Source organism: Molossus molossus, unplaced genomic scaffold (assembly GCF_014108415.1).
Source record: "Molossus molossus isolate mMolMol1 unplaced genomic scaffold, mMolMol1.p scaffold_m16_p_20, whole genome shotgun sequence".
NCBI lineage: Eukaryota > Metazoa > Chordata > Mammalia > Chiroptera > Molossidae > Molossus > Molossus molossus.
The window spans coordinates 1,252,706-1,277,819 of record NW_023425356.1 but is presented as its reverse complement, the minus strand read 5'-3'; the positions used below and the strand labels follow the sequence as shown (position 1 = coordinate 1,277,819).

At 52.7% G+C, this 25,114-nt stretch overlaps 1 protein-coding gene across 4 annotated transcripts in view; it reads right to left on the bottom strand.

The window, feature by feature from the left end:
- The window catches only part of RIPOR2 (RHO family interacting cell polarization regulator 2), an 85,877-nt gene extending 60,966 nt beyond the window's left edge, over window positions 1-24,911 (bottom strand). Inside the window, exon 1 of one of the 4 annotated variants that reach the window (XR_004960863.1) lies at window positions 24,190-24,900. Coding sequence is in view for 3 of the 4 variants with exons in the window: in XM_036271978.1 (XP_036127871.1) it covers window positions 24,190-24,250 (61 nt within the window). In the remaining variant the exon portion in view is untranslated. Of the gene's footprint in view, window positions 1-24,189 lie in introns of all 4 variants that reach the window. The other 3 variants (XM_036271978.1, XM_036271975.1, XM_036271977.1) reach the window with 3 other exon arrangements.
- Window positions 24,912-25,114: the final 203 nt, after the last annotated feature.

Below are 25,114 nucleotides of genomic sequence, written 5' to 3'. Positions count from 1 at the left end.
AAAAGGTTTTACTTACATTGGTATTCCACTCCGTAAGAGGGACTTTATGTCAACATGCAATATGACATACATGTATACATATCTGTAATTCTGAATTTGCATTTATTTTAAAAAATTGCAATGGCTTCAGACGCCCCTGAAGGCCTCGCCTCTGGACCCGCACCCAGAATCACATGATTTAGTTAAAGGGGATGACACAGGGAGGGTCCTTTCTGCTAAACATAGAATCTATGTGCAGGTGCCTGGCCGGTGTGGCTCAGTGGTTGAGCGTCAACCCATGTACCAAGTGGTCACCGGTCAGGGCACATGCCCAGGTTGTGGGCCCGATCCCCAGTGGGGGCATATAGGAGGCGGCCAATCGATGTTCTCTCTCATTTATGTTTCTATCTCTCCCCCATCTCTCTAAAACCAATAAAGAAAAAATAATTAAAAAAAAAAAAGAATCTATGTGCAGGTCTAGCTGGTCGATTTCCCCAGTTAGGCCATGAAGACAGGAGACCAGCTCTGAATGGACAACGACGCGTCCTCGCTCTGGCGTCTCAGCACCTGCAGCTTGCTAAGCGACAAGGGGACAGGTAAGAGAGCATGTTGAGCTGAGGTGCCCTCAGCCTCTCCTTGCTGTGGCTGTTTTCTTCCCTCAGTGGGGACAGAGCCAAAAAAGAATAACACCTGGGAAATATCTTTTTTTTTTTTTTTATCCTCACCCGAGGACATTTTTCCATTTTTTGTACAGATAGAGTGGGAGGGAGAGAGAGGAAGAGAGAGAGAGAGAGAAACATCGATGTGAAAGGGACACATCGAGTGGCTGCCACCCGCACGACCAACCAGGGCCGGGGACAAACTGCAACCGAGGTACATGCCCTTAGTGGGAACCGAACTCGGGTCTCTCCGGACCGCAGGCCAACGCTCTAACCGCTGAGCCAAACCGGCCAGGGCATTTGGGAAATATCTTAATGTGAAGAAACTCAGGATCTAAAAAATAACCAAAAACAACTCTTGAAAAAGAAACACCGCACGTCATTTCTATCCTAATTTAGGCCAAAGACCATTATGACAAAATTCAAAGGGCAGACTGTTTGGGGATGTCATGGGAGCTGGAGCAGGGAGCAGCTCCTGACCTTTCTCACGTCAGCACTGGGAAGGTTTCCGCTCGCAGCACGCAGTGTCCAAGAGAGCATGTCAGGTGAGAGGGCACAGCCAGACTGGGCTTCCAGTGGCAGCCTCGGACAGCCAGATCGGGCACTGGTGCGGTGGGCAGCAGGCCCAGGCACCTGTCTGCTCCCCAGCCTCTCGGCTCTGCTGCAGAGGCTCCTGCAGTGACCCCTGGGGCAGAGGGCAGGAGGAGCAGGAGCACCTCCTTCCAGCCTCACACAGCCTCGCACTGTGACCTTGGACAAGCCAGTTGCCCTTTGGCTTGTGTCCTAACTGGGGAAACCAGGGACGTGAAGTCCGTCCTGCCTTCCTCCCGAGGTTGTTCTATGGCTCATGCGGGACAATGTGTGAATGCTGTTGAAAACTGCGCAAGTCCACAGAAAGCTAGGGACCGTCTCTCGGACGAGCAGTCTCTGGGCTAGGGCCTCTTGGGCTTGAACCGCAGAAGCAGAGCAGCACGCCTGCGGTACCAGGGAGGGAGCAGGTGCAGAGTTGTGGTGGAAAGCCTGCTGGGCAGAGGGACTCCCAGGCAGTGCCTGCGTTTCAGGGCCAGGCTGCTGCATCATCTTTCTCTCCATCTCCTAAGTGCGTCCCCGACTTGAGGGTTCGCCCTGCCTCTGCCTGCATCTCGACGCAGCTCTCCTTGCAAAGGGAGTTGGTGTTATCTGATTCTTGCCTGTTCACACTAGGTTATTGGGCTTAAAACTCCTCAAAGCGCCTGGGTCCCCAACAAACAAGCCACCCATGCGACGGGTGGGTTCTGGCTGCGCGTGAGAAGGGCTCTCAGGCCGGTGTTCTGGAGGGAAAGAAGGCTTCTGGGGGGTTCTTCTACCGCTGGCAACCGTCTGTGTGCCTCGCAGAGAAGAGACTCGAAAGGAATGACACAGGAGGGTGGTTTTAAGTGGCCTTTTCCTGCATCTGACTGTGCAGACCAATCCAATTATCTGTTGCTATGTGGGAAATCCCCCCAAATGGAGTGGCTAAACCAACAGTAGGAGTCGGGACTAGCCAGGGCCTGGGTGACCTCCAGGCAGAGGTGACGGCGGAGCAGCAGGGACAGGAGTGGAGACTGGCCAGGCACCGTGTCTCCTCTGGCCCTGTCTCTCCAGCTATTTGGGTTTGGACCCCCACGGCCCCGCACAGCCAGCCAGTGGGAGAACCTTGGGAGTCACATTCTCTGCTGTCAACAGTCCGTGTGGACGGGAGGGACCGAAGACCTCATTTCTCAAGGGGAAGAGCCGTGGGCAGTGGATTGTCCGTGGGAAACGTAACCTGCCCTGCAGGCCAACTGCACAGTAACAGGTCAGGCTGGGGCAGCGGCCGCTTCTCCCTGAAGCGGACACTCGCTCCCCCACAGCGCCCTGCGCGGGTCCCTACCAGCCCACAGGTGACTTCGGGCGCGGTGACACGGCAACTATTCTGACGCCTGCTCCTCCCTGCTCCAGCCTTCATGACTTAATGACACTTGTTAAAGTTCCTAAATATCTCAGGCATCCACTTCTGTCCCGCCAGATGCCACCGTCCCTCAGAACAGGAGAGATGGCGTGCCGTCGGTCCCCGCCTGTGGCTCCCAGATGCCCACGACTTCCCGGAGCAGCTGCCCTGCACGGGTGACCTGCTGGACACTCACGTTGGTCCAGCTTCTCCTCGGGGACCTTCCAGCGCCCAGGCCAGGAGGCTCAATGCCACAGTTCCCACAACCCCTGCAGCGAGGGTCCCCAGGTGCTGCAGGGGCCTCCTCCACCAAGGCCCCGCGGGGATCCAAAGGCAGAGGGGTGGGGCAGTGGTGTTATCTCCTGTAGCTGCTGTAACAGATGACCACACATCTGGAGGCTGAAGCGGTGGACAGTGTCGCTGCAGTGAGGGCGGTCAGAGTGCGACAGGATCTCAGTGTCAGTGGCGCTGGGCTCCCTTCTGTGGGCTCCAGGGCAGAGCCCGTCCCTGCCTTGTGTGCCACCACGCTCCTTCCGCTGTGCCCCCACTCCGCCTGCAGAGCCAGCAGGGTTTGACAGTCTGAGCCTTCTTCCACGGCCGTGACCACAGCTGGGGGAGGTTCCCCAATTATGAGGACTGATGAACTGGACTGGCCCACCTGGAGAGTCCAGGCTCCTCTCAAGGAGCTTGACTTCACCCCGACTGCAGAGGTCACTTGCTCCCAGGTCCCAGGGACTAGGACGAGGATGCCTTTGGGTTGGGTGACATGTCTGTTGGCCCACAGTGCTGTGCTTCTTTCTCCTAACGTCACCGAGCAGCCTCCCCCGGGCTGCCTGGCTTTCTGTGGTGGCCCTGCCAGCTGTCTCCGAACCCTGACAGTGGCGCCCCCACCTGGAACCAGGAGCTTGTCACACCAGCAGGCAGCCTCTTGCCTGCAGATCAGGCAGTGGCTTGGTGTGCCGCCAGTTTGATGAGACTTGCAAAGTTGTTCTAGAAAGCTTGCCCGGGTGTGTGTCCTCAGACCCTGAACCAACCCTTCCATAAGCGGTCCATGGCATGTCTGCCCAGGGGACTGCTGGTGGCAGCGGGCCTGAGGCATGTTCTCCGTGTGCCTTCCCGTGTGTGTCCATCCCTCCCTTTCCAAGCCCCACTTCCTCCTGAGGCTGGAGCATCACCCAGACAGCACGAGCGGAGGTTAGAACTTGGTTAGATGGGGACCACATCAAGGTGGCTAAAATGCCACCAACAACCTCACAAAGTACAAGTATGGCCTTGCTCTTCAGGGGTTACTGGGTGCAGCTGCCCTGAAGTCCTCACTCAGGTTAGTTCACCGGGAACCCGCGTGGCCACAGCACACCCAGCGCGTGTCACCCTGGTCAGAAGGTGGACTGTGGCAGCCAAGGCCGAGGCCACTCGGGGCGTCCTGTGCGGTGCAGACAGGGGCGTGGTGCTATACTGGGGAGAGCCTGGGAAAAGCGTGGCTCCAGGAAACTGTCCTGAGGACTGCTTCCTCCGCTGAGGAGGAGAGAAGCACGTGCCCTTTGTGTTCATCGGTGTTGCTTTGGTATTTCCGAGGAGCCCTCCCCCTCCTGCCCTGGCCTCCCTTCCCCCGGCCCTCCTAGAGGGCAGGACAGAGGTGACGAGCTGGAGAATGGCATCATTGTCCCTCAGCTCCTTCCTGAGCAAGGTGCGTGAAAAGGAAGAGATCGCCGTCAGGGCCGGAGGCACAGGCAGTGGCATTAAGCCCGAAAGGTGAGGGACACAGGCAAGCAAGGGTTCGGCTTTGTTCTCTGCACCCTGAGCGAGGCTGTTTGTGGCCAGCGCTGGCTGTGTTTACCACCAGCGTCATTATTAATAGCCTGGCTTCATCACTGGTCCCTGCTGGCCTTTCTCACTGCCCGGAACTTTCCCACCTTCAGTGTTGACCTGGAATCCAGGTCACAGGCTGTTAGTTGATGTCTGCTCTTTGCCAGGCAACATGCGAGCCCTGAGGATACAGGAAGGACAAAGCAAGGCCCTCTGTGCCCACAGTGGCTCACAGTCTTCCTTGTCTTCCTGCGTGGAAAGCCTTCCCTTTCCCTGCCATCGGGAACCTTACAACAGGCCCACGGATGAAATCTCCTGCTCCTCTCATGGCCTCTTCCCCTTCCTCTGTTTCTCGGGTGACTGTGTCTAATTTGTTGCTGAAACTGAAACACTTGCGAATGAAACAGGCGCCGTTAATAATGATGCTGTGGCCGCAGACTGTCCAGGACAAACCAAGTGCCCAGCCTCTGCTTCTCTGACAGGCTGTGCACACCATGACTAACACCTTCAGGCTGTGCACACCATGACTAACACCTTCAGGCTGTGCACACCATGACCAACCCTTCAGGCTGTACACACCATGACTAACACCTTCAGGCTGTGCACACCATGACCAACCCTTCAGGCTGTGCACACCATGACTAACACCTTCAGGCTGTGCACACCATGACCAACCCTTCAGGCTGTGCACACCATGACCAACCCTTCAGGCTGTGCACACCATGACCAACCCTTCAGGCTGTACACACCATGACTAACACCTTCAGGCTGTGCACACCATGACCAACCCTTCAGGCTGCGCACACCATGACCAACCCTTCAGGCTGTACACACCATGACTAACACCTTCAGGCTGTGCACACCATGACCGACCAACCCTTCAGGCTGTGCACACCGTGACCAACCCTTCAGGCTGTGCACGCCGTGACCAACCCTTCAGGCTGTGCACACCGTGACCAACACCTTCAGGCTGTGCACACCTGTGACCAACATCTTCAGGCTGTGCACACCATGACCAACACCTTCAGGCTGTGCACATCTGTGACCAACACCTTCAGGCTGTGCACACCATGACCGACCAACCCTTCAGGCTGTGCACACCGTGACCAACCCTTCAGGCTGTGCACACCGTGACCAACACCTTCAGGCTGTGCACACCTGTGACCAACATCTTCAGGCTGTGCACACCGTGACCAACACCTTCAGGCTGTGCACACCGTGACCAACACCTTCAGGCTGTGCACACTGTGACCAACACCTTCAGGTTGTGCACACTGTGACCAACACTTTATACTTTCCTACTGAATGAAAAATCGAAATCTGGCCAGATCCCAGAAGAGCAGCTCAAGAAACACCTGCTGAAGTTGGGGAAAAAAAGTATTCCCCTAAATTACATCACAGACTTAGACTCCCAATGCGCCTCAGAAATAAAAAATGATTGTTGATCAGTTTATTGTGTTTTGAATGAGAACCCATGGGAAAAGCTTCCCTTTGGCTCTGCCTGGCAGAGAGCTCATTCTGGAACACAGTATAGGAATATTATACCTCATTCACGTTTACTGCTGAAAAAAATCTAGTTTTCTTTTTTTCCTTTGATTTTATTAATTTATTTTTGTTACAGATGTTTCTTCTCCCCCCCCCCCCCAGATTCCTTCCTTCCCATCCCGCCCTCCCACCCCCTAGTATTGTTTCCTATGTCCACTGGTTATGCATACATGCATATAGGTTCTTTGGTTCATCTCATCCATTCCCTCTACCCCTCCTACTCTGAGGTTTGTCAGTCTGAACCATACTTCTTTTTATGTCTTGGTCTATTTCATTCATCAGCCCATTTTGTTAGTTTTCTTTTTAATTTAGTGTCATGAATCACACATCTCCTCCACATAGGGTCATGTGAAGAACGCACAATAAAATAAACCGAAGTGTGTCCAGGGGTCCTTGGAGGGAGGACAGCCCACACCGGGCATGTGTGGAATGGTCTTTTCTTGCTAGTCTGAGAAAAACAGCTGATAAAAACATTAACTATTATTAGGGCACATTTCCAACCAACGTGGGATGAGTGTACCTCGACCCACAAAACCTTGGCTGTTAATCCAGAAGGGAAGGACATATGGGTGTTTTGATATTAATTCATTCAAGACACATGTGTTGAGGGCTTTGGCTCAGCCAACGAGGCTCAAAGGCACAATGTGTACAATGGCGAGGTTTCCATTTTCAGAGGAAAAGGTGTCAGGAAGCTGCCTGTAAAGATATGATTTTGAAAATGGAGAGAAATGAAAAGGAACACGTTCATGATGGCTTCCCTTCTGCACAGACCATTCTAATTACCACATTGTAGGTGTTCACATGGCAACTGCTTTATGACACCAGTCTCATCTCAGCTTGTCTTTGGGGAACCCATTCTGAGCTGCTGGCCTGTCTGTCCCTCCCCCACCCCCAGCCCCAATTCCCTTGCCTCCTTGTCTGTTTTCAGCTGTATTCTTTTCTGGTTGAATGGCCACAAACACAAGCTGTCTATCTCCTACGGCTCAAGGAGTTCTGCTTGGCAGATTAAAATAACCATGGTGAGGGGCTCTTCACCACAGAGTCCACCAGGGCGAAGAAAGCCAGGCTGCCATGGCCTCCACACCCGTCATGTGCACGAAGCAGACTTTCACTTCTACCACTGCTTCCTCCCCAGAAGAACAGAAACCGCTTTTAGATTTCTGGTTTCTTTTCAGAATGAAAACAAGACAGCTTTTAATGTTCCCCCCTCAACGCAATGAATGCAATGAACAGTAACATAAAACACTGGTTTATAAACTCTTCAACCTCCGGGGCTGCTGGCTGCCCGATCCAATGATTTAACATGAACTGTTCAAGCTGCATGGCTCGCCTTCCACAGCTGCCTTTGTCTCTTGACACCAACGGGTGAGCCAATAATCCGCGAATTAAACCACAATATAAGAGAAGTGACTTGGTTACGTGTAGCAGTGGGCATGTGGCTGGTATCACAGCTGGGCTGTGAGTTTTGCCATCACAGAGATGTTTCCATTTGGAGGCCTCAGGTGCTTTGGGAAGGATGCCTGGCAGTCATCGGAGGGCCCCAGCGATGGGCTTCACTGCTCACGAGAGGAATTTTGATGTGCATTTAGCTGCCAACATCTACAGACATAAATACTGTCTCCTTCCCAGCCTCCTTGGCTTCTCCGGGTCACCCTTGAAAGGGGGCGGGCCTGGCCCTGCTGGAAATACTTTCACTCTGAGGAGGAAGGAGAGCCCGTCCTACAATGTGCCCAGGTACTCAGAATTCTGTGCAGCCCTAGTGCATGCTTCCAGGTTCCCCTGCTCCAGCTTGCTATTTCTTTACATTTATGCTGAAGGTAAAATGGTCAAAACAAAATCTCACGTTGGAGTGTCAGAGGAAGAGCAAAGCAACACCAATTGGGGTCTTTTGGAAAAAGCAACATATACAGCATGTTTTCACTAAACAGTCTCCATCCAGCGTGTGGGTTTTCAGATGTTTGGGAGCAGCAGACTTCTGGGCAGACAAACGCATGGACTTCCTGGGGGAGAGCTATGACCTGACAGGATCTGGACCAAAGGGGAGCTGGGCCAGGAGGCTGATCCCGAGGGCTGGGGAAGTGGGGAGGGGGAGGCGTTTCCTCTGGCAGCTGTTATTCTGGGAGACACAGCCCTGCAATTTGTTCCTACAGAAAGACCATAGCTCCTGGCCGCTTCCTAGCTAACCGCTGGAGAACAGCCTCATGCCTGGTTCTAGGGCCGACATCTGCCTGTGACAGCAGCTAGAACACAGTGGGACAGACACCGTGGGGTGGATGTGGGTGACCGGCAAATTCAGAGGCTGATCCAGAAAGGCTAGAAGGGGGGGAAAGAGGGGAACAAAGTGAGAGAGAATCCTGGGGGGTGTGGGGGGCTGGCAGGAGGAGAGGAACATTCCCAGAACCTGATCTACCTGATAGAAAAAAAGAAGGAAGAAATCACTGGTGTCCGTTAACAAGGCAGTGAATGCCCACACGTGATGTCCTGCTCCAGAGACAGGGCCAAGCACACTTTCCTTGGGAATGGGGACAACTATGAGTCAGTCCTAAACTTCAGCCACGTGCATGGATGTGAGCGGAAGTGGGGAGCAGGGAGGAAAGCCGGCCCAGCGTTTTCTAAGACAATCATGACTGTTCCCCAGGAAAGCTTATACATTTCCACTCAGGCTCTAAAGCACGCCCAGGGATCTCCAGGAAAAGAACCCGAGCTGCCAGTCTCCCTCCCCCACACCTCACACACACAATCAGCCTAGTTCTCCCGTTTTTCTTCTTGCTCTCCTGCTCCCGAGGGAGCTGTCATTTCGAACCAACTACCTGCATGGGCTCTCTGCCACCTTAACACCTGGATGGCTCCCGCTTGTCTAATCAAACAGCACCCACTCCCTTTTAAAGTGAGGCGCTCTCCCAGCTTCCTGCTCCCTCAGGACAGAGAGGAGGTGTGGTCTCCCGGCGACAGCAGCAGTGGCTTCCAGTCTCCAGACCCCTCCCCAGCCCTGGAAACTCCCCGGTGCGGGCCTCAGGTGCATCACCCCTCCCCCACTCTCCCAGCCCCCCCGCTGGCATCAGAGCAATGTATTCTCCACACCCTTCCTCCCACATCTGGGCCCCCACCCCACACCGCCACTCTGGGATCCAGACACCTGGGAAGAGGCCAGTCCACGGCCAAGCTCGATGCTGGCAAACTGGGGCAAGTTAACATCGGGAGCCCTCGATCCCGATCCCCGACCTGAGCCTGGCTCCCAGGACACCTGTACCCCATTCCCAGAGCCTGCGCGTCCTCAGCCAGGGCACTGTCTCAGCTGGTCCTCCACTCTCTGGGGCATCTCAGGTATCCCCAAGCCCCCCCCCCGCCCCCATTCCCCGGGCACCTCAGTTCTGTCTGCGCACCCCTTCCTGTAAGCAAACCTTGCTTCCCTCGGGAGGGGCCGGACACTTGAGCCCCTGGGGGGGGTGCAGGAAGCCCAGGACGCCCAGTGCCAACGGTCCCTCACGAGCGCCCCCCACGCAGACGTGCGGGGCTCTGAGCAAAACCGGGAGCAAAGAGGAACGCGGAGAATGGTGCACATACCTAGAGACGATGGTCCCTCGTCATGACAGGGACCCTGGAGCTCCGGCAGCGCCTCTGTCCCAGTGCAGAGCCCGTGCCCTGGCTCCGCAGGCAGCGCTAGCTCGCCCTCGGGCGCAGGCACAGTGGTCCCCTCGAGCACGGTGCCCAGCGCCGGCTGCGCAGGGAAGGTGACGGGCGGGCGGACCGCCGAGGGGAGCACGCGGGCCGGGAGCGCGCGGGGAGCGGGAGTGCGCGGAGCGAGGCGCTCGCGGGGGCGGGAGCGCGCGGGGGTTTGGGGAGCGCGTGCGCAGCGGCGCCACCGGGCGGGCCGAGTGGACAGCAGCCTGTCCGCGGTTCGAGTTCCGCTCCCGGGGTGCGCTGGGGCTGCCTCTGGCTCCTCCAGGGCGCCCGGCTCCTTCGCCAGGGTCACAGCCTTGGAGGCTTTGGCAGAACCCGCGGCAAGCGTCCCGAAGGAGAGGACGGACTTGCACAAGGACAGGCCCTCCAGCGACCTGGGGTCTGGAATAGAGGCTGTGGGTGGAAATGGTGCTCCGGCTGAGGCGGTGGAGCGCATGTGGTGTGTGTGTAAATGTGTGTGTGGTATGTGGTGTGTGCGTGCAGTGTGTGTAGATATGTGTCAAGTGTGTGCATGCGTGCACAGTGTGTGTTGTGTGTGTAGATGTATGTGGTGCATGTGCACTGTGTATAGATGTGTGTAAACTGTGGGTGTGCATGCCCGTGCAGTGTGTGTGTGTGTGTGTGTGTGTGTAAATGTGTGTGGTGTGAGTGTGTGTAGCCTTGTCACCTTGTCCAGGGAGGTGGAGAAGCGCAGAGCTTGCCAGGCACTGGGGTGTGGATATTACAGAAAACTCCGCAGGGAGACTTGATGGGCTCTTTCATGCATTGGAGAAATGGTCCTCCCCAGGGAGAAAGTTGAACACAAGTGACCCTCAAACTGCCCATATGTCAGTGCCAGTTGAAAACAGCCCCGGGTACAATGAGTTATTGTCTCAGTTTAGGTGCCAGGCACTTGGCTAGGGCGGAGACAGAGGCAGACAAGGTGTCCTGGAGCCAGTGCTGAGGAAGGCCTAAACCACGAGGTGGGTGTCATGGACGAGGAAGTCCCATGGGTGCTGTGGGAACTGTGATTATTTCTGGTACATGAAACAGAGTGAACTCAGCAGCTCTGGTTGCTTTCAGCAGCTGAAGTTTATCCTGCTCTTCTCTATGTTAGGGAACAGACTGGGCACGCCAGCTGAATTCTTCTTTGTGCCACTGATCAACGATCAGTGCTAGTGGATTCCAGCATCCACGGGGCAACCAATTTCGTTTCCTGAATTAGAGCTTCAGATACAACTTCAGAACAGGCTGCAGACCCGTAATGAAGGCCAGTTGAAGCTCTAACTGGAAGGTCCCAGAGGTCTAGTTATATCCACCAAGTTATATTTCTACATATTCCTCCTGCCTGTGATGCTGATGTATTCTGGCTTTTCCTGTTGGTCTGGTTGACTAGTACTGGAAAGAGAGGTAACCAGGTCATCTCTTTTCATAACTATGTTGCTTAACATCCACATTGAAAGCAGATCTGACCCCCGATTTGGAAAGGGAAAGCCTTCCTCCACATGACTGCCCAGAGGCAGGGCCAAAGCACGGCCTGGAAGGTCCTGCCTCAGATGGGCTCCCTTCACCGTCCACCTGCTCACGTCTACGAATTCCCCGTTTGCCATGCTGACCAGTCTTCCTCTTTATCGTTCTTATTTTCTAGTTTATGAAGTGTGTAAGAACCACTCTAGGAAGGCGTTTAGCATCCAGGGTCCACGGGGTGGTTCCGAAGCCTTGCAGCTCTGCCCCGCCCTGGCGTGCCGGTTTGCAGCTTGTCCCGCAGGGCTGGGCTCCTTGGACTTCGCCTTGAGATGCCTGGGTTCTGCTTTGGTTCTGCCCATAGAAAACTCAGGGCAGATCCCGACCTTTGTGACCTCAGCGTCTGTGACCTCAGTGTCATCAGCTGTCTGGTGAAGGGTTTGGACGCTCTGGTTGTCAGGCTTTCTTTCAACTCTCACATTTCACAGTTCCTGCTTCCACCTTTTGCTCAGGCCATTCCCACTGCCTGCGAAGTCCGCCGCCGAGAACTGCCCATCGCTCTGTCTCTAAGAATCTCGCCTGGCCCACAGCGCTCTGTTCCAACGGCGCCTCTTTCCCGAAGCCTTCCCTGGCTGCCCTGTGAGTCCTGTGCCCCTGAATACAGACCCATCTCATGCCCTCCTTCTGTCCCAGCAATTGGGTGCCCTTCTCCTCGTTCGTTTATAAGACCCTTGATGTCAGGAACTATGCTCAGTGCCACTCACAGTGTTGTGACCTCTGTGGTAATGAGCACTTGGGTACCGACAATAAGGTGCTGGGGGATGGGGTGGGCACCTCAGGCCATTGTTTCTCTGCTGTTCTCACACTGATTTGCTTTTACAGTGGCAAAGGTGTGTGGCCAACGCCCCGAGCCTTTTAGTCTGTCCCAGGGATGACTGTCTCAGGGGTGCTGAAGTCGGCCTACGTGCTTCATGTAACCCTTTATTTTCTTTCCTCTTACAGTTTTAGGCCAGAGCTGCTGTTACACTGAGTTCCTTCCTTCTTACTGGCCCCAACTATGCAAACGTCTTCCCGAAGCTCCCTCCCTCCCTACTGCACGGAGTCGGAGTCGAGGCTGTTGACTTCAGGAGGTGCTGGTAGGAGGAATTATTGGAGGAACAATGTAAGTAATTAAACACGGCTTCAAGCTTTGCGGCTGGTTGTTAGTCTTCACAGTCCCCGTGGGCCTTATTCTGGAGTCTGGCTCACACCTGAACCGGTCTCTGTGAGGCTGAACAAGCTGTTGCCACTGTGCAAGCCAAGCTGGAGAGATTGAGAGAGCATCAAGGCGCTCACCAGCCTGAGGAGAGTTCGTGCTGCAGCTGACGTGCATCCTGAGGACTCGGTGCCCAGCCCTCACCTCCGGCTCCTGGGCTGTGAACCAGCTCCTGTGTGTTTAGAAGGCTGGGCCCTCTGCCAGGCAGGGGACCAATCCTTAGATACCCTGCTGGCTTCCAGGCCCCGTGTCCCTGTGCTTCCTGAGTCACCCCCTCTATTATGCGCGTTATGCACAAGCAAGGGACTGGAGACCAGAGCACTCCCTGGGCCCCCGCAGTCTCACTGTTGCAGAGGTGACAGTGGAAATCTGACCCTCCCACAGCTTGCTCAGCCCACAAGTCCTCTTCAGGAGCAGGCACAGGCTTGGCCCTGTCTGCCCTCTGCCCTTCTCCGCGCACACACAGTCCCTGTCCCTGGCAGCTAGGAAGGGGCTACTGCTACGGACAGAGTGCTGTCACCATGATCAGCCAGGCAGCAGGGTGGCGGCAGCATCACCATGTCGGCAGGGAACACACTGTTCATGCCCCCCAAGTGTCAGCACCTGTTATAGGTGCTGAGGCCCCTGGAGGTGAAAATTTCACAGCCACGATGGATGCAAGGCCTTTGGTTTAAGCAAGTCTCCAAAGAGAGCGGCCTCTCCCAGCACCCCCGCTAGCCAGCTTCCCCGAACCCTCATGTTTCCATAGCAGCAGCAGGAAGAGGCTGAGACAGGCCTGGGGACAGATGCTTTGGCTTTCACTGACCCTCCACAGCCAGCCTCAAGGCGCTCCTTGAGAAAGGTAAACTAAACACCTGCTCTGCACCCAAGACGTGCCAAGTCAGAGTGACGCTTTGCCCCTGGGCACTGGCCTCTCCCAGGACGGCCTCTCAGCCCTGGCGCCTGGGGCTCGAGTTCAACAGCTGCGGGCCACGCAGCCTGCGAGCCGAGCCCGTTCACAGCCAGGCGGACTCTTCGCCACTCCGGGCACTGGCCCCTGTCGGCAAGATGTCGCCTCGCCTCAAGGGCCTGGTGGAATGCGGACATTCGGTGTGTCAGTGTTCCGAGAGCGGCTGCGTGTTCGTTCGTCCTGTGAGTGGTTTCAAAGATGCGAAAGATGTACAAGAAGGACAGTTTTCCTCAGGATTAGAATAAAAAGTGACTGAAAATAAGAGCCACGTGCGGACTGCTAAGAGCCACGTCCTGGACTGTCGAGTGGATGTGTGACTGCGGGAACGGATCCATCTCCCCGGGGACAGGAGGGTGGAGGGAGTTCAGCAAAGGGTTGACGCCTGCCTGCCTTCTGGGGGTGAGGGACCCGAAGCCTCTCAGTCAGTCCGTCTCTTCCAGCTGATACCCTGTGGACGTCCAGCCTGGGAGCAAGGGGCCAGGTGTGCCCGCATTACCACGTGCCAGCGCAGCACAGACAGCCGCAGGCCACGGGGGACGGAGCGTGCGGGACACACTGCCCTCCAGGAAGCCCGCCGGGACTCCCAGCCCTGCCTCGGACCTTCCCTTTCGTGCCCCTGTGTCTGCGAGCAGGGCCACGGCCTTCTGCGACTCCCGCCTTACACACAGCCTGTCGGGTTCCATGGCCCAGCCCCCATAAGCTGGACTTAATGTCTGTCTATGCTGCTCGGGTGTCAGCATTTCACCAGGCACTTCCTGAGTGCCCACTGTTCTGGGTACTGGCATTGGCCTTCCTGAGTCACCACTATTTATAGCTGTACGACAAACTTAACTGTCCTGAACTGGCCTCCAGAGTCCTCATCACCCCTCCTCCGCCCCACCCCAAGCCTGCCCCCAGCAGGCTGCAGTCAGTACCAGGCCCGGGAGGTCCCCACCACTCACTCTGGATCACTGCAATACCTCCGAACTGGCCTCTCTGCTTTTATCTTGTATGCTTCGTCTTACTTTCCAAGACAACAGTCAGAATGTTCTTTTTGAAAAGCAAATCAAATTATGTCACTGTGCTCAACACCCACCAGTGACTCCCACAGAGCAAAACTCACATCCTTACAACAGACCAGAACCCGCTCTCTGCATGCTCCCATCACGCCACCACCACACTGGCCCCCTGGCTCTTTCTGGAACATTCTCCCCATCCATCCAGGTCAGACCTGCAGCTCTTTAAAGCCTCTGAGCACTTATCAGCGAGCCTCCCGTGCCCCTGTGCTCTGTCGTCTCAGCGCCCCGCGTGCCCCTGACATGCTGCACTGCACCATGTGGCTTCCTTCTGCCCTGACCATGGTGTAGCTTCCCGGGCTGGGCGTTGTCACTTCGCCGGCCCGGTCCTGCCCACAGCTGGCCCGGGCGCGGCACGCAGCGGTCTCTAAACGAATGAGGACGTGAATAAGTCTTCTTTCCCCAAATAGTTCACGTGCCTTCTCTCACCTGCCTGGCCGAGGCGTGGCTCCGGGCCCCGCCGTCTCTGCCTCCTGTGAGGGCACCTTTTCTGCCCGCAGGGCTGCCTGCGGTTTGCTCTTAGATTTTTGTCTGTATTTTGGCCACCCTCCCGGCAGGTGGCACGGCTGCATCACAGGGGACATGTACTCTGCTAGAGAGAATGCTTACAGAGCAGTGGGGGTCCCCTCTAAGTGGGGATTTAGCAATGACGAGACCCTTCAGCAGCTGTGGGAAGGGGAAGGGCCGGAGGGAGAGATGGGTAAGAAACTCAACTACCTACGAGGCAAAACAGTCTGGAAGTTGAAGACCCAGACCAGGGGTCACCAGGCTGTTTTTGTAAAGAGCCAGATACTAAATATTTTAGGCTTTATGGGCCAAGAAGTAAAAAAAAAAAGATCATATAATTCCATATTACAAGAAAAAAATCTATGTATTTTTTAATTGACAAGACTTAAAATATAATAATTGAGGTGTGTTTTTTTGGACTACTAAGGAGAAGAATGGAATTCCTTTTCCTTGGGGTGACCCTTGGCTGACCTGGAGTTCAAAGCTGGTGTTCCCTCTCCTGAAACTGATTGCCAAGGTTCAGAGGTGAGGGCCCTTCCCTCCTGCGGCCGGGACAGAAGCGGGCAGCTGTCCTTCCCAGCCCGCGTCCACCAGCTTCGGCTGCTCCCTGCCGGCCTAACCGGCCAGTGCTGGGCCCTGGTCGTAATGTCTACTGACGGCTCAGTATTTGTCGGGCAGTTCACAGCAGGCTGATGTGTTAGTGGGTGCTCTTCCCATGTGGCGCTAGGCCACTGAGCTAAAGCACTGTGCACACGGACACTCTCCCGCACCAGCACACATGCAGTGGCCATGCCTTCCCGGGGCTTCACCACTGAGAACACTGATAAAGTGATGGAACTGAAACAAAACAGACACCACCAGAGGGGACATTGTGAAGGTTTCATTTAAAATCTTAATTACTAATCACTGTCCTTAAATGCTATAACATATATAGAATTCAAATTCCAGTGAGTGTTATCTTTAAATTAAAAACATTTAAACAAATAGAGATGAGGAGGCAGTAACTGGCGTGTGTTTACTGCAAGTAAATATTTACCCAGGAAATAGGGTTCTTACACTGTTACAGAGGCTGTTACTGATCTAATTATTTCCCTCCAGTGTTCCTGACCAAGGTAAGGGGTCTCTCTTCACAAGGAAGTGGTCAGAGCCTGGACTATTCTTCAGCACTCAAAGACTTCTCAGAGGGAGACCAGCTGGGTGAAAGCAATGAAAAATGGGTAAGAAATCACGCACTTATTCTGTGCCAAGTGCTGGGGTTTTCCTGAGCCCTGCCTTGCTCACACGGTGGAGATCAGGTGGCAGCCAGGCTTGTCCATTCCCGAGCCAGGTGCACCTGTACGTTCTCAGAAAAGCATCTGAAGTGAGCAGTCGCGGTCGCTCTGCTCTTATCCGGGTGTCTTTGTGAGCCCCAGGCCAGCAGGAGAAGAGGGGACCTGTGTCCATGAGGGAGGCCAGGACAGCTGAGAAAATCACAGATAGGCAGTAACTGACTTAGGTAGTGAGCTGTTCATGGCTTTCCATTTTCTCATACATTCTCTCCTTTAACGTCAGAGTAACGTTTCAGGGAGCTGGCCGTCACCACCATCATCACCTTCATCACAGCCCCCGCCCCCATCCTCATCATCAGCCTGATCACCATCATCTCTGTGACGAAAAGGAGAGCTTCTGGAGGAAGGTAGTTGCCTTCCATGGAGCTACCAGCAAGTTCAATGAGGTCTTGGGGTCCAAGTATTTTGCTCTTTGCACTGTGCTCCCTCTCTCTCATTTGGAAGTCTGAGTGGCACACCTCAAAGGTTTAACAACGGTGGCTCTAGAATTTTGTGTGCAAAGTACTTCCATTGGCAGAGGAGTCTGGCCCTGGCTGGAAGCTGTTTGCCGGGCAGGCGTGTGATTTGTACTCATTGCAGAGTGCAGATCCTTCAGAACAGAGTTTTTGGAAAAGACGTTATGTTGAGATTTACATTTCCGGTTAATTTTTAGTTTTTAGAGAAGCTAATGGAGATTAATAGGGGGTTGAGGCATGCCCCACCCCAAAGACATCCTGGGCACCCCTCACATGTAACACCAGACGCTGAAGGACAATGTTCTTCCTAACATCGCGGTCATGCGATGTATCTGCAAGTGGGTAAGAGCACCTTCCACCAACCACGTCTGCGTAGCTGATTCTCTAACGTCCTGTTCTCCAAATACCATTGCCAGTTCATTGTGCTGTTATAAATAGGAAGAAAAATCCCTCCACAGAAAGTGCTTTCATATCTGCTCGCTGTTTCCAGAATGTCAGTTTATAGAGAGAATAATTACACGCAACTGCTCAGCCAGCTGACTCCATTTGTGATCTGAAAGTCCAGTTATTTTCTCCTTGTTTCTTAGCTTGTTGCTTTGTGCACTGAATGGATGGTTTGGAATGAAAGCAAGAGGGAGGAGGGACCAGCTGTTTGAGTTGTGCGCTGTAAATATTTAAATTTTTAACTCCTGATGATCCAAAAACCAAGAAGGAAAAATTACAGTGAAAAGATGTCCCGGCCCAGCCTGTGTGGCTCAGTGGTTGAGTGTCGACCCTGCACCAAGAGGTCGCTGGTTTGACTCCCAGTTAGGGCACATGCCCAGGTTATGGGCCCGATCCCCAGTGGGGGTCATGCAGGAGGAGGCCAATTGATGTTCTCTCTCATCAATGTTTCTCTCTCTTTCTCCCTCTCCCTTCCTCTCTCTCTAAAATCAATGAAAAGAAAAGATGTCCTGTAACCTCATCCCTTCCCAGAGGGCATACACTTGTTCTTCCTCCTCTTTATTTGACTTAGAATGATTATTTCCCAGGGTTGAACCTCATAACACAGCAGGTAAAACACCTCCAAGATCTTTCCTCTGTTTGCTAGGTTATCTATGAATGAAAATATTTATAAATCTCGTCACACAGTTTTCTCTCTCCCTCAACTGGGAAGACAGAAATCTCACGCTTCCAAAAGTTCACATGTTCCTCACTTTTATTTTTTTAATCCTCACCTGAGGATGTTTTTCTATTTATCTTCAGATAGAGTAGGAGAGAGGGAGAAAGAGAAACCTTGATGTGAGAAGGATACATGGACTGGTTGCCTCCAGGGCTGGGTGACGAACTGCAACTGAGGTATGTGCCCTTGGCCAGAACTGAACCTGTGACTCACTGGTCCATGGGCTGATGCTCTAACTGCTAAGCCAAACTGGCCAGGGCTCACTTTTATATTTTAAGGTCCAAAGTTTGTACTTTACAAAGATCCACCATTGGTCTTTAAGTGTCTTCGCTGGAAGCACTTGGTAAGCTAGATGAGGCATGGAAAAGTAAGAAATGGAAAGTCCCCATGTGAAGACTGATGATCATCTACATTGTTATTAATTTGCCTTCTGGAGTAAAGCCGGCATTCTAGCTCCCTCTTTATCATCATCATCATCATTATTTTAATCCTCACCTGTGGGGAGATATATGTGCATATATATATATATATATATATATATATATTATTGATTTTAGAGGGGGAGGAAGGGAGAGAGAGAGACATTGATATGAGAGAGACACATCGATCAGTTGCCTTCCGTACACACCCTGACTGGAAATTGAACCCACAACCTTTTGGTGTACAGGACGATGCTAAAGCCCACTGAGCCACCTGGCCAGGGTCTTCCTGCCTCTTGATTGCGGCTCCAGCATAGCTTAAAATCTTCCTCTTGAAAGTATCTAAACACAATCAAGTAGATTGTTCTTTTCTTCTTGAGGAGAAATTCTAGATGACAGATGAGACATGCTCTCTCTACACAGCACAAAGTGAAGTGGTTTTCAGTGTAACTGACCCGGCTTGTCTCTCGACAAGGATTGAACACCTCAGACTGTGGCCATGCCCTCCTTCACTCTGGATGTGCACCTGCTGTGGGCTCATGCCCTTCCAGTCGGTGGGCACACCTGCGTTCATGCCCCAGGTACAGCCTGGAACACACCGATGGCCGAGAAAGGGCACAAGTGACCAGTAGCCCCCCAGCCCCTGCACTGAGGGCTTCATTTTCTTCTCTCCATTTTCACTTGCTAGGACCAGTCACAGTTTTTTATTCTTCTTCTCAACTCTTCTCTGCCTTTCTTCTGGGACTTGAAATAGTCATTTTAGTTGGAATCAGCTAATACCTTTTCCATCTTTAAAATCTCTTCGGAAAAGGACTGAATGGTAAACACCTGCACTGAACATCACAGCTGTTTGGCAAACAGTCCGTAGGCCACATCCAGCCCTCCGAAAATAAAGGAGACATTGAATCCACTGATCCTGGCTGAGTGTAAGGTCTGAATGGGAGAACTCATCTTTTTTTTGGTTAATCTTCACCCAAGGATATTTTCCTATTGACTTTTAGACAGAGTGGAAGGGAGGGATGGAGAGAGAGAGAAACACTGATGTAAGAGAGACACAGACTGCACCACCCAGATGGGGGCTAGGGATCAAAACTGCAGCCCTTGACTGGGAATTGAACCCACAATTTTTTGGTCTGAGGGCCGACACTCCAACCACTGAGCCAGACCAGCCAGGGCAAATCATTTCTCTTTAATGAATGTGTTGACTGAGCGAGCGAAGTGACTTCTATAGGGGAGGGAGGGCAATGCCCCAATTTGTTCCACTGTTTCAGTCATAACAATGCACATTTCTTTTTCTTTAAAAATTGTTTTGCTACGTGTACAGTGGGGAGGCATATACTTTTCCTTTACAACTCAAGTCCTGTAGAAGCTATGTTCCATATGTCACATTCCACCACTGGAAAGACTTTGCTTGCTGCTCATGGAGATACTAAATTAGCATTTAAAATGTTTTATTTGTAAGATCAGGCCCCTTTTGGCTTTGGCCTGATCTAAAGAGTCACTGTGAGGTCACTGGGGGTGGGCTGGTGGCAGAGAGCCCACATAGCTTCAGTGCAATGTGCTATTTTAGTTTATGCCCCTGAAATGACACCGTCCCTTTGGCACCAGCCAAAGAAGGCTTCTTAGACAGCTATGGGAAGAGACCGTTTTGCAGTAATCCATGGCACAGGCCACACAGGCCTGTATTACTGCGGGGGCAGGGCTGGGGGCACTGTGTCCGCTCCCAGGCCCTGTGACAAAGAACCAGGGAAATGCTTGCCAACCGCAGCTCCTGTCCAGGAATGCAGGGTGGAGATTGCGGCCAGCAACCTTGCAGATTGCAAAAGCAAACAGGGACCAACTTTTTCCAACCCAGGAAACCAGGGCAGCCTCTTCCTGCCCCTCCTCCAATCCCACTACTCAGTCCACTTGAGACCCCAGAGATAGGTCTGAGAAAGGTCCAATGTAGCTAAATAACATTTATCTTTATACAACATAAAATATAGCCTCATCAAGCAAAATGCTCTACTCTCTCCAGTCAAGGTACTACACTTCTCATACTTTTCCCAGAGGCTATGACTTAACCAGTCTGAACTTTCAGGATTTATTGGTTTTGTACATAATGTTAATTTAATCTCTCTCTCTCTCTCTCTCTCCTTCTCTTCCTCCTCCTCCTCCTTCTTTTTAAAAAAAAATTCTGGCAAGGGCAAATGCCATTCAGTTAACAACGCCCAAACAGGCCAGACTACAACAGACTGCATCATTGTTTACCTATTTTAAAAAATCTCCTATGACATCCAAAGTAATCGGGACAGAAAGTGCCATCTACTTACTTACACCTTTTTTTGATACACCTTTTGCAATTTTCTTGCTCTCTCTGAACTAAAGTTTCCTTGGAAAGGGCAACATTGTTAACATGCTTGGCTTGAGGACAGGGGAAAGGGTCGGTTCATTTTCCCCCGACCACCTGCTGGTCTGAGAGCACCAGTGGTTCAAGGGACTTTCTTTTCCCAGTTCACCTCCATCTGGGAGAGTTCTCCTTCTTTGGGGAGGTTGGAACAACTTTCCTAGAGGCAGGAACGCAGGCCAGATGTGCTCTCACGCACTGTACCAGCTCTGGGGAACATCTGAAGGTCTGGCAAAGCTTCACAGTCCCTAGTGATCTTTCCAGAAGCGAGATCTTAAAAGGCCCGTGAGGGTCTAGGGAATATACAAGCCTGAGAAATACTTTGCACCATAACTGTGAACACGTGGTGTCTTATTATTCTCGTCATTCACTTGGCCACAGGTTACTGAGCAGGGCAAGAATGGAGGCAGCAGGGCTCTGGTTCTAAGGACTAATGCAGCTTTACCTTGGTCCAGGGGTAACCTGGCTGCTAGTCACTGACCGACCATCACCTGCAGGATGGTGTCCTCTCCATACTGTTCTGTTCTTGAAAGCTGGCCAAAGGCCTCCACGGTCCCTGGCACTTTTTTCTCTTATCATCATCATCATCATTGTTATGGTTATTGCTACCAGTGTTGTCTACCCACCTAGTACGACTGACATACACTGGGCTACCTGTCAAGAAGGCTCAGTGAGAAAGCAGATGACAGCCCTTTCATTTGGTGAATTTGAAACAACAATGAGAGAGGCTCCTCTAATTCCAATTTATTGGTGTCTCAGCGCCCTGGTGATCAGATCAGTCATTTCCCCAAGACCAGACTGCCTGATAGTAACGGTTCTAACCAGCACGATGGTGACATCATTGGTGTTATTCGGAAAGCAAACCTGTGTGTGTGTGTGTGTGTGTGTGTGAGAGAGAGAGAGAGAGAGAGAGAGAGGAATAAATAAGTACTGGGGTTTCTGGTGGTAGGTGTATACAGCTTCTCTCTCTAACCACAGGCAACTCCTCCCACAACCAGAGAAGTTACACCCCAATGCCTCTTCATTCTCTGAACCTTAACATTTTCTCTAACCACAGAACACAATAGCTGAAGCAAACAGGATCTCAGAAAGGCAGTTAAAATCATCTATTTCTGAGCACAACTCATTTTTTTCCTCCCCAGGTCTTTATGTGGCCCATACGTCTAAATGAATTTGTTTTTACTTTTGACCAAATGGACCTGCATTCTAAATCCATGTTCCTTTAGGGAGAAAGAGCCCTTTAAGAATGTGTCCATTACTAGGAAACATGGTTGCCTTAGCAACAAGCTCCTGAGCATGTTTCTTTCTTTGTGTTAGAGAAAACTCGCTGTACCCAAAGCTTTCTGAGCTCTCAGGCAGCTAAGTGAGCCAGAGCCTCTGACACCTCGGCGTGCCGAGCTCTAGGTGGGTGCAATCCACTGTGCAGAAAGGCTTAGTGCGGACGCGGGAGTTCAGAATGAGACCTCACAGAACGTGTACTCAACCCTCATCTTTAGGTGAAGAATAAGGCTTAGGTTGACTGACGTGTGAGAAATCCCACGGCCAGGTAGTAGCAGGTGCAGCGCTGAGATCCAGGCTCCTGACCACTTCCCTGGGGCTGTTTACACCACAGCAGGCCTCTGAAAAGTTGTTTTAAAACTTGAGTTCTTTAAGCAAGGTCCTATTTTGAATGTGCTCGATTAACCGGACAGGTGAGAACACTCTGTGCTGAATCCCTCTGTTACTTTCCCACCTGTTCTGTGAAGCTGCTCTTGCACATCCATGGGAGGGGTCGGTGTTTACTTAGTGCTCACTGTGTGCCAGGCAAAGCATTTGCCCGTGACAACAGTGAAACTGCACACCTACGAGGCTCGTGCTCTGCTTTATAAATGCACAACCGGAGGCACAGGGAGGTGAGGTGACACGCTCAAAGCCACGGCGTGAACCCAGTGGATACGCCCAGGCAGTGCGCGCAGAGACCAGCCTTTGACAGTTAGCACCCAGCTGGCGTGGAATGCCACGCCCCCTGGGCAGCTTTCATGTAAACTGGTCAACGTGAGCCCTGCCTCTGGAAACCAAGTACATACACACCAGATGCTGGATTTGCAAAGATTCTCTCTCTAATCTTTGGAGATGAAGTTCAATGAGATGATTCCTCTGGAAAGAGCAGATTTTATGGATGACCCACTGCTCCCCAAACTGCCGGCAGTACTGGAATAAACGCTCACATACAATCCATTCAACCTTGTCTCAGCTTCATTGGCTCAGTAGGACAGGCGGCGCGGGCCCACTCCTCGTCCTGCTTCATGTTCATCACCTTACTGCTGGTGACTGCTTCGGGGAGGCTAGGCCCACAAGCCCGCTGTGTCGCCGCCGACCTCTGCGGGGAGGGCCGCACACAGCCCGCAGTGCCAGCATGGGTCTGTAGATGGCGCTCTTCAGCACCATCACCAGGTGTAACGGAGAAACCCCTTTGGGAAAGGAAACGCCCAATCCAGGCTTAAAGTCCTAGATGTGAACATTTAAGTCCTGAAGGGAGAAAATGTCTAAGTAGGTGTAACCAGAGAAAACACCTCCAAGCAGAATAACGGCCCCTAAGCTCAAACTGCAGCCTGTAAATACCTGTGGTCAGAGGAAACAACACCTTGAACCTGGCAAACAGCCACAAAGCCCCAGCTGATAGTTTTCAAACTGATTTAAGCTGTGATCAAAACCCAAATCATGGTTTTACATATTTCTGAGGCCAGGACAAACTAACAGGAAGACAGACATCAACACGCTGGTAGCGGTCACCTCCTAGATGACCAGACAGCAAGAGGTCTGAGCACAGATGCCACGCCCTTGACGGTCCCTTCAGTAAACTTGCATACTGAGTAACCCCAAAACCTACTAGTGCTCCTTACAAAATTGCTTGATAGAGTTTTTGAAAAATTACTAGATACGGCTTCTTAGGGAAAACAACCAAATTTCTGAGGTCCCTGAATCCAGAACACTGTTCATTCAGACAAATTCAGAAAGCTCTTGCCTATGGGCCAGTGTCCTAGGGGGCACTTGAAGACACCAGTGGCAGATGACGAGGTGACCCCTTAAGACCACAGCCCTGTGAGACCCCCCCCCCCTGCCCCGCGGTCAGGCTGGGGGAGCAGTGGAGAGGAAGGGAGGTCGGCTCTGCCACTGGTCCCCAGCTGCGGGTCCCCACCTGGAAAAGAGGGAGCAGCAGGGAGAGTTGGGGTCCAAGGAAGAGTCAGAGATCCAGAGGGGAGGGATGGTGCAGGTGAAGCAGGAGGGTCCTGTGGAGAACCGCCCTGGCACACTCGTCCACCTGCCCCGAGCAGTCCTGCTGGGTGCTTCCCTCACGGTGCTGGACCAAAGACACAGAAGAGGAGGGGAAAGATTCGATCTTATTTTCCAAGCTTAACTCAACCTTATTTAATCATGACGAAAAAGAAAGGAGTACACGGAGCACCCATTCCACTCCCTGTCCCCACCCTGACTTGCACTCCTTGGGTGCCTTGATCCACACCTGCCACCACCATCCCATCCAGGACGCACTCGCTGTCATCAGGTCTTTGCCTAAACCAGGCAGGAGTTTGCAGCAGATCAGAGCGGCTCCTGCCAGAAAGATGTGTTTACCTTCCGCGAAAATATCATCCTCTTCATCGACCAAAAACTCCTCGGGGTCCAGAGACTGCATCTTGTGGAGGGTGGTCCGTGAGCGGCAGGGGCAGGTGGTCCCAGCAGCAGCCCTGAGTCCCAGCTGCCACACTGTTCTGGGCGGTTTCCTTCCCCTGTTGCCTAAGCCCTGGGGAGGGCAGCTTCCGCATCAGCCCGAGAGAACAGCTTCATTTCTGTGAATGGGCTTGGTGAGCCATCTGAAGTCTGCATTCCCGGTGCGGTCATTCTCAGCCCCAAGAGGCAGAACATTTTCTGGAAAGGGCTGCAGAGCTGGTGGGATCTCAACACAAAATGCCGCTCCAAGTCTGAGAGCAATGGATTCTGTGTCAAAGCCTCAACTGTCATATCTTCCTAAAGAGGAAAGTGGGCTTTTAACGTCGTGTGAATCTGAACACAATGGGCCATGTTGAAAGAGAGGGGCTCACATTTCTCCGGTCTTCTGTTGCGTCGATGACAACTTATCTGCTGAAGCAGTGCCAGCAGCTGCAGGGACGGGGCTTTTTCTGCACTCAGCAATGGTTGCCTTTTTCCTTTGGGGATTCGAAACTTGACAACACTTAAACCACATTTAACATACAGCCAGGCTCTTACTGGGGCAATTAAATCTGTAGCCAATAAACAGATAGCTAGTTTGGATCAAACAACATCCATTTCCCAATAATTACCCGTCTGATTCTTCAGACTTTGTTGCTGAAGGAGAGAATGTAACTGACAGGCAGCCCTCCAAGGGAGGCATCACCTCTGCGCCAGGCGTGGGGCCAGCGTGGCCTCCCTGTGGCACCGCCCAGGGTGCTGAGTTCTGGGTGCTGTGCAAACACAGATCCTGAAGTGGTGATGCAGCTTCATCTGGGGGTCCTCAGGCTCCCCGTCACGCTGTAGCCTC